This window comes from Podarcis raffonei, chromosome 3 (genome assembly GCF_027172205.1).
Source record: "Podarcis raffonei isolate rPodRaf1 chromosome 3, rPodRaf1.pri, whole genome shotgun sequence".
NCBI classification, from domain to species: Eukaryota; Metazoa; Chordata; class Lepidosauria; order Squamata; family Lacertidae; genus Podarcis; species Podarcis raffonei.
Window position 1 is genome coordinate 103,297,226 of NC_070604.1, and position 16,969 is coordinate 103,314,194.

The 16,969-nt window shown below is 38.7% G+C and overlaps 1 protein-coding gene across 7 annotated transcripts in view; it reads left to right on the plus strand.

The window, feature by feature from the left end:
• PPM1B (protein phosphatase, Mg2+/Mn2+ dependent 1B) overlaps positions 1–16,227 on the plus strand; it is a 41,125-nt gene extending 24,898 nt beyond the window's left edge. For 5 of the 7 annotated variants that reach the window (XM_053383353.1, XM_053383354.1, XM_053383351.1 and 2 more), the window contains 3 exons: positions 6,073–6,184; positions 6,868–6,925; positions 12,696–13,723. In XM_053383353.1, the coding sequence (XP_053239328.1) occupies positions 6,073–6,184; positions 6,868–6,925; positions 12,696–12,986 (461 nt within the window). In that variant the 3' untranslated portion in view covers positions 12,987–13,723. Of the gene's footprint in view, positions 1–3,664; positions 4,615–6,072; positions 6,185–6,867; positions 6,926–12,695; positions 13,724–14,365 lie in introns of those variants that run through there. The other 2 variants (XM_053383356.1, XM_053383358.1) reach the window with 2 other exon arrangements.
• The last annotated feature ends 742 nt before the right edge of the window (positions 16,228–16,969 follow it).

A 16,969-nucleotide genomic window follows, 5' to 3' on the forward strand; every position in this document is an offset into this window, starting at 1 on the left:
GAATGTTAATCTGGGTGCTATCTTCAAATTTTTTTTTAAGTGGGTTGGCTAGTTTGTCCTTCTCTGGGTGAGACTTGCAGGCTGGAACTGAAGGGAATTGAGTCCAACATCACTTGGAGGCCCCATGGCTACCCAAATGTACCTGATTGTCTAGCATAATTTATATTGTTTATCGACCACTGTGCCACAAAGTCCTATATAAGCTTACCTGGTTTTGCACCTTTGCATGTTGTTGAGAAAATAAGATTGTGTGTCTTATCTAGGTCAGTTCACATGCAGAACCATGCCATGTTTGGTACTCTAAGAATGAGGCTTGTACTGTTGTCTTCAACCTGGAGAACTATGGTTTGCACCTGCCTCAATCCCTGCCTTAAATCCTGGTCTGCAGGGGAAGCACAAATAATACATATTAATTGTTTGATATGTTAGATTAGTAGAAGTGTCCTACCCTCATGTCCAGAAGGTTCCCAAGTCTGACCACGCTCAATATCCATTCACTGAGTGTGGATGTCTACACAGGGGCATCTGGAAGTCTCTAGTCATTGGTTTCTTCTGTGTAGTTACACATGCTCAATGCATAGATGTCAAGGGTAGAGCCACCAACAGAACTTCCATGTAAACCATGTGTGACAGCTTAATGGCTCTTCTGGGGAAACTGGTGGAAAGTATTGTTAAATATATGGGACGCGGGTGGCGCTGTGGGTAAAACCTCAGCGCCTAGGACTTGCCGATCGTCAGGTTGGCGGTTTGAATCCCCGCGGCGGGGTGCGCTCCCGTTGCTCGGTCCCAGCGCCTGCCAACCTAGCAGTTCGAAAGCACCCCCGGTTGCAAGTAGATAGGGACCGCTTACTAGCGGGAAGGTAAACGGTGTTTCCGTGTGCTGCGCTAGCTCGCCAGATGCGGCTTGTCACGCTGGCCACGTGACCCGGAAGTGTCTTCGGACAGCGCTGGCCCCCGGCCTCTTAAGCGAGATGGGCGCGCAACCCCAGAGTCGGACACGACTTGCCCGTACGGGCAGGGGTACCTTTACCTTTATTGTTAAATATAAAATAAAGCGTATAGAAGAACAAGTCTTGTTGAAGCAGAGCCAGCATGGCTACTGTAGGGGCAAGTCCTGCCTTAATAATCTATCAGAGTTATTTGAGTGTCTACAAGCACTTGACATAGTGTACTTGGACTTTCAAAAAGCTTCCAGCAAGGTACTTCTAAGTAAATTCAGCAGTCACTGAATAAGAGGAGTGGTCCTCTTGTGGATCAGGATTTGGTTAGGTAGCAGGAAGCTACCTAACTTAGACCTACTTGGACAGCTTCCCAAATGAAGAAATGAAGAAAGTGGAGTCCCCTAAGGGTCAGTATTGGGACTTGTGCTTTTTAACTTGTTCAAAAATGATCTAGAATTAGGTGTGAACAGAGAGGCAACCAGGTTTGCTGATGATAGTAAAAATTCTTCAGAGTCACTAATACAGAAAGATTATGACAGGATTCCAAAGGATTCTCCAGACTGAGTGAATGGGCAGTAAAATGGGGAAGAAAGTTAAGTTATTTTGTTATTGCCTATATGAAAGCAAGGAGGAAGTCTGGCAAATTGGAAAATAGTGCATTCAGGCTAGATTATTTTCCATTTGATAAAAAAAAGATATCATCATGGAGAGGATCCCATCCCATGCTGCATCCTATGTTTCCCCTCCTCTAAGTGCTACTGTATGTGGTTATTCCTAGGCTTACCCCTAGATTGTTCCACTCAAACAAAGGCCATTCTCCTGTTCCTCATAGTAGTTGCTGGAGTGAGACAGGACTCATGGGGTATAATGCTATGTTCTATCTTCACTGTTGGAGGCATCATGCCTCCCAGCACCATTTGCTGGGAATTGCAAGTGGAGAGGCTGTCACTGTACTCAGATTCTGCTTGTGGGTATCTCATGGAGATCTGGTTGGCCGCAGGACATAGGATGCCTTTTGGCCTGATCCAGCTGGCACTTCTTTTATTATGGGGAGTTAGGGGTAGGGCAACTGAATAATTTCAGGCCTGTAAGTTCCCAAGAACAACCTCTGCAATGGAATATGTTTACAAATGGCATGCAAAATGAAAATTAGTTGCACAGTGGCTATATAGTGACTAGATTTCCACAAAAACCTCCTTGACATTTCAGTGTAGTTCTTTAATCTTGAGAAGAATGAAAATCTTTCACAACAACCTGCCAAACATATCATCTATTTATTCCCAATATAAACTCTGTTATTAGCAGGTACACTGAAGTTAAGATTATTGTGGTATAGAGAAATTTATGTGAGAGGCTTAGCCAGAATGGTTTGTGTGTAAGGGGAAAATCTGAGAGCTAAGTATAAAGGTAAGTTGAGTTTCATGCATTTTGTCTTATTAGACAAAGAAAGTAATGTAAATCATAATCAGGAATTCAGGGGGAATCTTGCATTTCAATATATCTATCACTTTCTGAATTGGTTCAGTTTCCACCTTTTGTAAAATAAGTATTTTGAACCTGAAAGGCATTCATATAGAACTGGCATTAAATCGTTTATAACTAAATTGTACAAAATTCAGTTAATACAATCATCAGTTTATTACGGCCATAGACCAGCAATTTCCAATTAATACTAAATTTGGAAGTTCTTTATCTTTAAATATTTGTTTGGTAACTTACATTCTTCGTGAAAGTTGCATCCTCAGAGGAAAGAACTCAAAAAATAGGAAAAAATAATTGCTACTAAATTTGCAAAACAGTAAAGGCAACTCATGGAAGCTATTGTGCTAGTTTTTCTACTCCTCTGGTTACAGGACACTAGTTTCCTTAAAGAGTGGTGTTGGAAGCTTGGTTCCTCTAGTATACTTACAAGAGGATGGCTGAGCCATCCTATTGATTAAAAGTACTCATACTTAAGTTAACCTTACTTCATTTGTGGTAAAGTTGGTTGAATGGCCTGAAGTGAGCAAGTACGCCACTTAACAGCCTGTAGTTCTGTAAACTTATGCAAGAATCCACACTGACAGTACATTCCCCTACTTAACTCCAAAGGTAGTGGTTGTTTGGCCATGCTTAATGGGCTCAGATGTTTGTGGCATTTACATGTCTAAATACATTTGCTACAATCAGTGCTTGCTTGGTCCCACATTGTGGGGATTTGTAGCACTACATTTTATACTACAAAACTTGTTGCAAGAGGGACTTTGTGAAGGGCCCTTGCATGAAGTGCTTGTACTATCGGGAAGCTTGCTAAAGAATTTAATGCTTGTCCCCAGTCTAGGGGGATCCATTCCATTGGTGCACAAAGTAAGGAGATTTTTAGTATCATTTCTGTACTCTGCCCACGTGCCACATAACTTCAGAAGTTTAAAAGCCTAGCTTATTATGTTTTTCAGGAAGAACTACTGTTTGGTAATTGCAATAAAATACGTTATTTCCCTCAGTGGAATAATTACTTTTGTCTGGCCACTAGGCTGAGCACTTCTAAGATGCAATATGTTCAAAATGTACCATAGATCATGATGCATCAAACCGATTAAAAGGAGGGGCAGTGTCTTTATTACCACAGACAATTTCATATACAGGATAGCTCATGTATAGTGTTAAGCCGAAATATTCAACATAATAAGTTACCCATATTTTTTCAACCCTACGTGTGCTGCTTTTGATTTTTTTCTCTACAGGAATTGCCCAAGTCATTCAATGTCCTGTACGTTGGATGAACTGTAACAACTTTAAGTGACACATACTTGACAAGAAATGAGAGTTAGAGTATTGAAGGACTTTTATTTCAAGATAGAAGAATATAAAGAAAACAGAAGAGAATTCAGAAGAGCAGACTTATTTTTCCCTTACTTTTTTCTTTCACTTCAGATTTCGCCTAATTCCAATAAATACTCTGGCCATTGACAAATGTCTATTGTTTTCTTAATTAAGTAGCTTGAATTGGAACTGTGGTCCAAGAGATGTAGAGATTGTAGGTTTGCATAATTTTTCACAGAACAGGATTGCAGAAAATCCTTTGGGGCAATATGATTTCTTGACTTCACGTAACAAGGGAATGTGTTAGAAAGCTTCATAGAGTAACTTAGATTTTTTTATTTGCGTTGGGTGTTTAAATTAATCTTTCAGGTTTAATCAAGAATTCACATGTTACCAAGTTTTGGTGGGAGGAATGTTTGAGGGATGTTTTTGGAACTTGCACATCACCCTTGAAAACAACAAAACTGTTCTTTCCACAGTTTTGTGTACATTTATGTGAATATAGTCAACCTGTTGAAAAGAGATGAGAAGTGTGTCTATGGTGTAAAGATACAGTGAAGAGAAAATACCTACAGCTTAAATGCACTTTTATAAATAGTAGTCAGCAATCATGTGTACTTCCTTTTGTTGTGGAAGAATGTCTAACTGACCCACTCTTGATTTGCAGCTTTCTTTTGTTTTATTTCCTTATTCTATAAATCAGCACATTAACTGCTATTATTTTATCTTTCTGGATTTTGAACTGGATGTGGATGAAATGTGAAGGCAAATAATAAGAATTATTGCACTAAGACTTCTATAGTTGAGCATAGCTTGATCATGGGAGTCCAAGTAAGCTCTAGAGTAACTACAAGGGTAATGGCTGTATTTTATTGGGGCTCTTTAATATGATGAAGGAACGGTGGGGGGGGGGGAATGAAGGTGGAGCTAGAAAGAAAAAGCCAGTTGAAAACTGCTTATACAACATTGTCTTCTGTTGAATATATTTCCCACCTAAAGCCACCAGGCGGTTGATTGAACCTTCTGTCAGTTTTCATTGAAGAATAGCATCCTTTAATATATTAGCTCATATTTTTCATTGAGGATAGAAAGGTATTGTTGGAATATAGGTAAGCATCATAGTGGCAGTGATGATAAAAGGAAGTGTAGAGCGGATGAATGGAGCCAGAGAGCTGGATGTCAAAATAAATAAGCAATTCTGAAAGAAGGTTGAAGGAAAAAGGTAGAAGGATGAAATGAAAATGCAGTTCTCTAAATGGTAATGAAAACTGGAAAAATATTACTAGATAAACTAGATAGGCAATCTTGCTTGGGGCAGATGAAATTTTAAAACTCCAGACATGGAATCCGTGTGAGAGAAGATCTAGCTGTGAAGCTTCAGAGCGTCTTGTTCTCCATGTTTCTTAGAAGTTGCACTGCTAGTCCAATGCGCAATTTCCTATTTAGATTACTGTATAATTTTAAAATATGTCAGGATCATAATAACTGTGCAAATGAGATTTTACACACAAGAGTTTCCATAGCAAATAGAACACCTTGGAGAAGTGTTTGTATGTGCCTGTGCATACATCTGTCATTATTTGGGAGAGACCATGACTGCATTGCAGCCATGTACAAAATACTATAAAGTTGAATTCTCTAGATAGGGAATGAGAAGCCCAAAAATGTCTACTTGAGATCACTTTAGCTGTGTAGTCAGGCATTTCTAAGTTGGAGAATTATGCTGACCTTGGTAATTTTTTTCTCCCTCTAATATGAGCAGTAAAACAGGAATATTCCTATTGATTCTGTTCTCCAACCTAATCAGTGTTGGATTGTGCACTACTACCTCAATTTTCTAAGTGGGCATGAACACAAAACTATTGCCTTCCGTATACTAGGTGCTCAGCATCTCTTCTCCACACACACACCCTCCACCCACACACCCACACCCTTAGTGGTCATTTTGTAAAGCTTGCTTTCTAGGGCATGTGTGAAGCTAGTGCCCAAAAGTAAGGAATATACACATACAATCCCACAGTATAGGCTGATGCATTGAAGTTTTGCTGTAATCTCTTTGGTTTGGAACACAGCCAACCTTTCAGACTGATACCAAAATAACAAGTTGTCCATCCCTTTTTTAAATATATGGAAAACAATTGCTACATGTTGCGAAACACTTTATTGAGTGTATTATTTTGCTACACCTTCATGCAGGTAGCATTTTTATATAGTTCTTGATGTGCACGTGTATTTGTACCAGGTCTGAGATATTTGCATTGAGTATCACGTGTAGGGTTTTCTGTGTCTCCTCTTGGTTGTAATAATTTGAGCATTTTCTTTTAACTAGAAATTATGGAGAAGTCGGGCGAAGAAGGAATGCCGGATCTTGCTCATGTAATGCGCATTTTGTCTGCAGAGAATATTCCAAACTTACCACCAGGAGGTGGTCTAGCTGGCAAGTAAGTGCAGAATGTCAATGAAACTCTTAATTATGGCTTTGAAACGGTGTATACAGGCTTACATCTTATATTGCTAAATTGTTCAGCCTGTCTTCTACATGCTATTCATTTCATAAAAGTGTAATTCAATCATCACTCCCACACATCTGAATGGAGGAAAGCTGGGCTGGGCTTGTTGACACATGCAGGTATTTTAATCTTCCTTTGTGACTGATTTAAATGTATGGCATGGGCATATAGTTATTGCTGCATCTTTTTTTAACTACTTGCAGAAGCCAACAGTTTCAGTTATATTTTTATCCCGCCCTTTCTTCAAGACATGGCAGAGATGCATTTTAGCTTAACACTCTGTGTGGTAGGTAGGCTTGAGGGGGAAGAGTGTGCCCAAGACCACACTGTAAACCTAAGAGCCACTTCGGCAAAAGTGCTTTGGAGCTGTCTTTCAGAATGGCAGGTGGGGATGGCAAGTTGTTGAATGTCTTCCATGTAGCCAGTGTTTTGCACATTTACACAACAGCTCATGAAACAGTGCCATTGGCAGAATTTCTGGCTGCCAGTTGGGAAGCCTATAAGCAGAGCAATAGATTCCCGCTGTTTAGCCATCTTGACTAATAGAGCAGATTGTTTGCTTTTGTATGTGAAAACCTGCTCAAAACATAACTTAGAATTTTACCTTTGTCTAGGCGAAATATTATTGAAGCTGTTTATAACAGGCTGAACCCACACAGAGAGAATGATGGGGTAAGTTCTACCTTTGATTGCTAGCATTTATTGATGCAAGTAAATTATAACATTTCAGTGGGGGATGTTATAACTGTGTGTTTGCAAGTGCATTGTTCCATGCCACCAAAAAATACATTGAATTTAAAGGGTTAATGGATCCTCCTGGGATGTCTTGTTCTGAAGAAGCAAACTGCTGCTATTGCTGTATACCAGTATGTAGGGTCACCAATATAAGCATTTCTTTAAGACTATATGCTTACAGTAAATAGGTGAGAGACAGACATAAATGTGTGACACCTAATGTTGAGACTACTTCATTTGTTAGGCCTTTATCAAATATGCAACTGGTTTTCCTGTTAGGTACAATTTAATTTGTTGTGCCATCTTGCCTAGTAGAAAGGCAATAGGGTGATCAAGTGGATACATTTATTTATTTTAATTTCCTAAACCACCCTTCAACTAGTAGATTCCAAGACAGTGTATAATAATATTAATAATAATAATAATAACTCATTTGTTCAAGCAATTAAAAAACACACAAATAGTAACTTTTAAGTAGAGGCCATAAAATAAATTTAAAATGTATTAACAAATATGTGGCTGGGGAAACACAGCCAGATTGGCAGGCTATAAATAAAATTATTATTATATATCACCCTGGTACTGAGAGATTGTAGTGTCAGCACCAATCAAACCTCCTTGGCAGAAGGTGTTCCAAAATTGAGGTGCCACCACAATAAAGGCTCTCTGCCTTCTATGCACACAGTAAGAGAGGGGCTATTTATGATTAAGTGATATGAAACACTGGTTTCTGAGGGAATAGTACAGTGAGATAATTTAGGTAAGACCTGATGCTATGGTTTGAATACTTAATTAGTTTTCTCCCATTGATCCAACTGTTTTCTATGAAAGCCAATTGGACTCTTTTGTTTTCTACTTAGAATTGGCAAACTAGGAATCTTAATTTCACTACTAGTATACAGGTTTCAAAATACTTTCCCAGGCTTTCTTAGCATATCTAGATTTCCCTGTCAGAGACATCCTTGGCAAGGTGTATAGGCTTGCAAGGAATCACAAGTTTCTTATTTCCTGACTCCACCTACATTTAATAACGCTGTGGTATTTCAGTAAGCTAACTTTACTATGTAATGTAAAATAGCTTAAGCTTTGAGCCATGAGTATTCAGAGCTCCCAACAAAGTAATCTAGGCCCCAAAGAGTGAATTTGGTATGCTGTGTTCTGTTTTAGTTTTGGCATAGGTGTTGTGCTAAACTTTCATATGGAAATGTGAATTGTAAATGCCTGTAATAACTGCAGAGAAGAATACAGAATAACCTAGATGATGCATAGTAAAAGGTGTGTTTCTCAAAAATTGGCTTGTAGAAATGTGTGCTAATGTGAACAGCTTAATTAAAATGTGCTAAAAGTACACAATCTCTAGTTTGTTGAAATAAGCATTTTTAACGTAATTTTTTAATAAATTCACTTGGAAGAAAGTCCCATAAATTTCAACTGAATTAGATTTTCTGTTCTCAGCCTTGGTCTTGAAGTGCTGTTGGTGAGGTTTTCCCATTTTTCTTTCCTTCAGATATTAAAAAGTGTGCAATCACATTGATCTACATGAATACATTCTTGTGCACTAATAATGTATTCATTGGCATTTCCCCTTCAGGGATAGAGTAGATCAGAACTTCTATTTTTTGTACTCTCATAATAGCATAGGAGGTGTGTTTTCTGTGTTTCACAAAGCAAATGAAACTAATTTATACTGAGTCACACCATTGTTCCATCTAGCTCACCGCTGTCTACCAGGGTTGCAGTTGTGGGAAAGTCTCAGCAGAATCTGGAGATGGTGCTAATTGAACTTACCTGTAGTTCCTTTTGCAGTCAAAGAATGTGCTTTTTCAGAGTTATGAAGCAAGAACAGTAGTTTCTCCCACTAATGTAGACTGTTCTGCACAGAGTTATGGGCCCATCCAGCTGCTTCTGACTCTGATTTTGGGAACCTTAATTGAGCTTTTCAGTGTTATGCTGAATTGTCAGATTTGGTGGCTCGGAATAGGGCCATGGTGAATGTAGAACAAGTGAGATAGAAACTGGGAAAGAGTGCAAGCTTTCCATTAAAAAAAAACAACACCACATAATTTTATTAATCCATATTTTCAAGATAGCCTACAAAAGAGAACCATAAAACAAATATAAAACAGATCAAAAACATCAGAAACAAAAGCAATTATCGTAGCAACAATAAAAATACAAGAAGCAATAGATTTAAAATCCAAGGTTTCCAATTTCTGATACAGGCTTAAAAATCTCACTTGCTATGTGGGTTTTTACAGGCCTAGTATGTATTTTATTTGCTTAATTCTGTGGCATAATGGGTGGAGGCTTCCTTATGTTGCAATTAATGCAATGTTAACAGATGCCCCACTTACTTCATTACTGAAAGTTTATTTATGTGGCTGAATTGGCCCACAACACTCAGAAATACCTGCCATTTATATCCATAATATAGAAAACATGACAAGATCATAGTCTGACTGCAGAATGAGAAATAGTATCCATTCACATTAATATACTGTATGTGCACTCTGTGAATACTACTTCACTGTAAAAAAAAGGAAAGAAATCTGTCAAGGCCAGTTCTCAAACTGCTTACAATACATTTGACATATCTGGTGTATATCCAGATCTGAGAAAATCTGTTTTCCTTCCTGGAAACATATTTTTCATAGGTTTGCTTTTTTGTGTTCTAATTTTTTCTCCTAATTTCATATGAATATTGGGTAACTCGCTGAATTTAGTTTTGTGTTAGAGTTTACCATTAGAAAACTGGGAGCACTTTGGATGCAAAATTAATGCATAATAGTTCTTCATGTCATCCAAGACCGGAGCAGCTTAGGGTTGTATCTAGTGTTAGTCAAACTCAGAGTAGGCCCATTGCCATTAATGGAACGTGATGAACTTGGTAGAGTCATTGGAATTAAAGGGTGTCTGAGTAAAACTTAGTTGGCTACAACCCTCAGTCTCAAGGTATTTGGGACTCATGATTCATGTGAGGAGGTGGTATCAATGGCTGACATTTTATATTTTCCTAATTGGGTAGCAAGGGACACGGGTGGCACTGTGGGTTAAACCACAGAGCCTAGGACTTGCCGATCAGAAGGTCGGCGGTTCGAATCTCCGCGATGGGGTGAGCTCCTGTTGCTCTGTCCCAGCTTCTGCCAAACTAGCAGTTCGAAAGCACGCCAGTGCAAGTAGATAAATAGGTACCCCTCTGGTGGGAAGGTAAACAGCGTTTCCATGCGCTGCTCTGGTTTGCCAGAAGCAGCTTATTCATGCTGGCCACATGACCCGGAAGCTGTATGCCGGCCACGACTGGACCTAATAGTCAGGGGTCCCTTCACCTTTACCTAATTGGGTAGCTACAGTTTCTGAAAGAACCATCAAAGGAATAGTTGTTAGAATGTTCAGACTGGTCTTTCCGAGCCCTCCCTGGAAATGGGACCGTTGCATGCTGAGCATGTGCTTTACGACTCATCGAAGGTCCCTCCCCTTTAATTTTGGCTTGTTCTGGGCAGAAACCTCATCAAAAGGAATGAAGGTAGTACACTGAAGTTTCCTGAAACAGAACAGTATATTCAGCTTCTTGTATTCCAAGATGCAGTAGCCTTCCTGTGATGATCCTACACCTTTTGAGTTGCTTGTGGTCATGATGAGAATGTGAGTTTGAGGTGCAAATGGGAGATGGGGCACAGCAAGAGGGATAAATGGGCGAAGCTCTGATGGTAAAAGTGCTTGGCTGGCAGAAAAGAGCTTCTGTAGATGGACACCTGGGAGGTTAGCTATTGGTAGAGGAAGGTTCTGTACTTGATAGTGTCACACATCCCTTTTTTGTTCTCAGAATTGGTTGCCACTGTGTCTGCACAATAATGGTAGTCCTGTGCTTAAACACACAGCACTGCTGCTATTGCCTCTCATTTGTTCTTAATCAGTTTGTATAGTGTGTTTGGCTTAGCTAAGGTATGAGGATACCTTAGCTAAGTATGAGGATCAGCCAATGAAAAGGCCTAAGAAAAAGCCTCTGAATTAGGTACCATTTCTTTGGAATGGGCCAATTTGCAATACCAGTGATTTTGAATTGGGCATGATTCCTTGTTGATAAAACCAGAGGGTTTACTACTAAGCCCTTATGACATACGTGACTGGGGAAGGACACTTTGCCTGCTTTGAGAGGCATATTTTGCTACTTTCGGCTATAACAGGGACCTCCAACCTTCTTGAGCCCGTGGGCACATTTGTAAACTATAGAAACTATTGTGGGCAGCACACACTCATCGCAACCCCCTCCCCACTTCCCCCCTCCTAGCAATCAGGCTTTAAGTAGAAGGATTCCCCCCTTGGGGCAATTTTTGAGGTCACAACTGTGGAGAGAAGGGTTAGCTGTCTGCCTCCCAGTTACTCCTCCCCCATTGCAGTTAGGCTTGGAAAAAAACATTTCATTTGTTCCTGTAGGAGGCTTGTTTAAAGCTTAATTGTGTTTGTGAAGGGGTGTCACAGCTAGGGAGAGGAGAGTTAAGCCTTCCTTCCCTAGCTGTGCCACCCTCCAAAGGTCCCCCATGCAAAAGCTTTGCTTGAAAGAAGTATTCTGTTGTCTACAATAGAAAGCAGCCTTTAAGCCCTATAAGCACTGTAATCAGTGTGGGGGTGCCAGCAGGTGCCAGTGAGGGTCTTGGTGAGCACATCTGTGCCCACGGGTGCTATGTTGACAATCCCAGAGCTGTATGTCTCATCAAAGATCCTTTATATTACTAGGCACAGGTAATCAAACATAATGAGCATTAAGAGCCATGCTGGATCCAGGCCAAAGGATGGCAGTAGCCCTTTCTTGCAGTTGTTGCCTAGCAACTAATATTTAAAATACAGGCTTCCCCGGATACTGGAGGCATCATATAGCCATCACGATTAGTAGCCACCGATGGTTCTCAACTCCCTCTTAAAAGGACCTAAGTTTAAGGTTGCCAACAAATCCAGTGGCAGTGAATTGAAAAATCTGTGTAAAGCACCACTTTTTGCCTGCCCTGAATCTAGTTTTAGTGTTCTAAGAATACTAAATCTTAAAGTCATAACATTCAGCAGACTTAAAATTAAAGTGCCTTTAGGTTCTTGAACTCTGGGGATATATTTTGAAGAATTTGTAAATTAAAACAAAGTTCTTTTCACAATGCCATCTGCATATCTCGATAGATTTGTACTTTTGTGGAGAGTTAGCTTGTACTTCACTCTGAAAGAAGTGTTACAGTCTTCCCATGAGTGCACGCGATTGGCAATAAGTTTTCCATTGGCAACTTCATGTGACTTACTCAATTACACCTAAAGTATCTCTTTCCTAAACAAGATAAGTAGGAACTCATTTTACTTAAGCTGTTCACAATTTTTTATTTTGTTTTTGCTGTGTTTCAAAGCACCAGTGGTATATAATTTATATTTAAAGGTCGAAATTTATATATGCTATCCAGCCATCTGCAACTGTCTTGAGTGAACAAAATGCCCATGAAATGGCAGAATAGGAAGATCTGGTTCCACATTGCTTTTTCACAATTAATAAACTTCCTTTAACCATAAGCATTTAGGACACTTATCTTCCCCAAGGCTCATTAAGACTAGCTGAAAGTTTACTTCTAGACCATAGAACTCTAGAGATTCTTCATAGCTTGTCTAATGTATTAATAAACTTAGAAATATCCTAGTTTAACCACTGATTCTGGGGTCTTGAATCTTAAATAAGGACCCTGGCGAAGCCGCAGAAGGTGGAACACAGGGAAAGTTGGTGGAAGCTCTCAGACAAGTGAGAATTACTCATAGGGGGAACTACCGCCACCTTCTGGAGGACGTGCTGATTAGTTACAGGCTAGCTAGAATGCAGGGAGAAGAAGGCTTTGATGAATCGGCTACAGCCTCTACTTCAGATTCCTCTGATGGATCCAGTGACCAAGAGACAGACACCAAAGCAGAAAGTGAGCAGAGTGCTCAAGAAGATTCTGAGATGGGCGATGAACAGGGTGCTAAAAAGTTGTAATACCTTCATTTTTTTCACACAGTTGATGGTTTAGCGATTATAATGTCTTGGTCTCTTGCTATTTGTTACATCTTAGACAGTTAGCTTTCCTCTTAAATTTATTTGTACATGCTAAATGCATAAAAGGTATTCTTCTCTCTGTGTGTTTTGTGTGTTGGAGAGTTCTTCCCGAGAACTGCTGCTTGCCTAGGCATTGTTACTGCTTGTCCTCTGCATGCATGGCAGGAAGCAGAGCAGCAAAATTCTTGTACATTGGTCAAGAGGTTTCTGCGGATTTGAGTCTCATAGCATTGGGCTGGAATTTGATAGTCTAAGAAGAATGTCATATTGTAAATGCATTCAAGTGAAAGCTATAACTTCTGTGGTTTTCATTAAATTGGTAGAGCCTAAAATTGTCACCTTAATCCAGCATTTACAGTGTGTTGATTATAACTCACTTTCTTTTACTTATTACAGTGATGTAGATATTGCATGTTTGTATTGTGAATAGTTCTTGTCATGTCAAAGGCATATTAGCCCTTTAAGTTTTAAGGCATGTTAAGTTAGTCATTATATTAAAATATACGGTGTTATGTCGGGCTGTAATTTGGACTATATCATCTGTACCTGATTTTCTGAAATTGTATTCAGGATGCACTTATAGCACCTATGTATCCAATGGATAAAATGTATTGACCATTAGTGTTTAGTACATGAGTTACTATTGTCTACGACCAAATAAAATATGTGTGGAATAATCTGAATGCATATTGACTTTATTTAAGCAGTTTGGGGTAGTTCAAGTTGCCATCAAACAGAGCAGAATGTGTAATATCTAATTTGTTAACATATGAGAGTGATCTTTATTTGTATTAAGTTTTAACTCGCTGAACAAATTTTATTTCAGAAGTGATACTCCTGAGCCAATAATATTTGCTACTTTTATTAAGTTTTCTGCCATTGGATAACTGACTTGTTTACACATTGGAATGTAAAAATGATAGTGTTAACACGTACAAAAATTTGTATTGGGTTATGGGTTCTTTGGGTTAGGACCATTGCTGTGCTTGCTCACCTTTATGGAAAGGCTTGCTTTGAGGTGTCGCTATCATACTTCCAAAAAATTATACTGACTGTCTAGCAGATGCCTAGGCTAATTTGCTTGGTCACAGTTTCAAATGGTTCGTATTCCTGGCAGTTTCTTCTTTTATTGCCATTATGTTCCTGGGTTAGTGGAGAAGTGAGAGTGATTGAACCACTTGAGGGTGTGATGGTCTGGTAAGACTGTGGAACCAGAAGTCCCAGCTCCTCCTTGTATGTTTATTCCTTGTTGCAATTCAGGACAATGTGGATTTTTAGGCCAGTAGAACACTAACAGTTTCCTTCTTCTTTTCCTGTAGGGTGCTGGCGATCTAGAAGATCCGTGGTAGCCTTACAGATCTGCTAAAAATGCTTTTGAATCTGAAAAATGGGGGAAAAACTTTTAATCAGTTTTCTTCAATACAAAGGAAAAATTCTGGTGGATTTCCAACATTTTGTGAAATGGGCAGAAAGAAATTATTAGGATTTTCCATCATTTGTTCATATTTGTGTTTTCTGATATTGCCACTCTTAGCATTGCCTGTACTACAGTATTTTTACCAGCCTTGGGCGCATTGGTTACATCTTTATGGAGCCTGAGCCCTAAAAACCAAGGAAGGAATAATGCTGGGAGCACATCACTAAATGTACATAAAGTACCATGGGATTGTAGTTGTACTCTGAAGACACACTATGTTTTAACAAAACTTACAATAAATGCACAATTGAGTGCAAATAATTGTAATGAGACACTTACTTACTTCACCTTACCAAGATGGAAGGCTTTTGCAGCTCTGGGCTTGGAAAGTCATTTCAGTTGGGCAATATGCTATAGGATGTGTATTTTTTTTTATTTTAAATTTTCCAGTTTTACCTGTATTACCAGACTGTTAGGTTTTTCCCTACAGTGTCCAAATTGTGATATGTTGCCTACTGCTTGCTTAAGATAAAGTGTATTTGGCAATAATATAAGAAGATTTTAGGCATCTAAAACCAATAAGAATTTTGCGCATGTGTATAACACATCCATAAACTCTTGCTAGAATAAATATTTTTAAACCAAACAACTTAATTTATGGTTAGTTGTAATTTGCTTTGACATCTCACTCATTGCTGCAGGTTTTTTTTTTAAATGCTGAATATTTGCCTTTATTATAATGTAAATTGTGATTTTGTTCTAAATGTGGTTTTCTATAGTTCCCCCCCCCCTTTGATTTCTTATCAGCTGTTAAAAGAGGTCGAGTAATATGGGTATAATTTTTAATTGTTTGCATTATTTACAAAGTTCAAATTATCACTTTGAGATTACTATAAATACAGCTAAAATTATCTATTTTAAATCTAAGAAAATATTAGAGATATTTTCATGGGTTCAGTGACCTTTCATTTTATAAGCAATGGGCATGGTACAGAGTGGCCGTCATGTAAGGTACTTGAAGATTCTTAGTTTAATTCTATTTTTGCAATAACCTTATTTTTTTTTCTTAATTCTTTTTGAGTTGTGCATGTATTGAGTCCAGTTAATGCTGAAAGTGGAGAAGAGTAAAGTATTTATCTAAAAAATAAATAAATAAAAGCTATTGGGGAGGGGAAACATTGAATGTATCCATTTGTACATGATTTACATGCTGTGGATGCCTTGTAAACATTTTCCTATTTGTTTAAAACTGTGTTTCAACGAGGATGTAGTTGCCCTTGTGTGTAGTTTAAGCTAACGACAGTCATCAACTGGTTTTGTGTGAAATTCATGGTATTTTTCTGTAGCTTCCCCCTCATACACACACTCGAGTGTAGATCCATGTACACTCTTGTAACCTGGTGCCTATAGCCAGTTTTCCCGATCATTTGGTTCTTCGTGTATCTGATTTTGGGGGGGAGGGGGGGCGGTTGGGAGGGGCTAGAGGATTATTGCCACAATATATTTTATTTATTCATTAGATTTTAGCCTTGTAAGTTAAAGTGTTCTAAATGATGATGTTAACAGGTATTTGTCCCTACTGGGTTTTTTTTTGGGTTGTTTAAAAGCTAGGGAATGAAGAATGCAAAATGGTTTACTGTTCAGACTGTCTGCTCTGGTCCAATCCTGTACTGATAGTACCTTCCCAGTATGATATTGTGATGTTTCATACAATACAGTGAACATAACCAACTTGTTATCTTCAATAAAGGATTGCTAAAACAGTGAGAAGCGCAGTTTTGTGGGAAAGGAATTAGTGACGAAACAATTACTTGCTTCTGTGATTGTAAATACTGTGGTTTTTTTGGTGTATGATCAGCATGCTGTTGACCTATAAGAGCATAAGAACTCTGGCTTTTTCTGTGATATTTGGTTCCAAAGAACAATTGCATATCAATAATGCACAAGTCTGTATAAGCACCTAGTTCTTGAGAATCATCACTGCTTGAAATTTGGTCCAGGAGGTTAGAAATGAATTGAACTGCAAGTGAAACAAGCTGAGGTGATAGCGCTTGATAACATGTTGGTAGAAGGCAGCCTGTTCTATTTGCAAAAATATTACTGAACATTATGCAAAATGTTTGGTGTTACTCAAGCAAAGTGTAAGTTTTACTTTCAGACGGTCGTAACTTTAGGAAGAATGATTTCCCAAGGTACAGGAAGGGAAAAGAAATCTGAATTATTGCCATTATGTGCAGTGTGTGATCCTTTGCATAGGAAATGCTATTGACAGGTGTTCTGCTAACTGAGCTGGATCCATTTACATCAACATCAGAAGGCAAGTGCCTATTTGTGTGGTCTAAGCTATTTTGATGGATGCTAAAGCCAGCCTGTTCTTAAACCTTAGCGGAAGGATGCTACACAGACTGTTGATCCTCACTCTTTTTCATAGCTTTTACTGTTATATGTCCATACCTGAGAATATGCCTTTTTGTTCACTCCACAGTAAACACTAAAGGTTTAATAC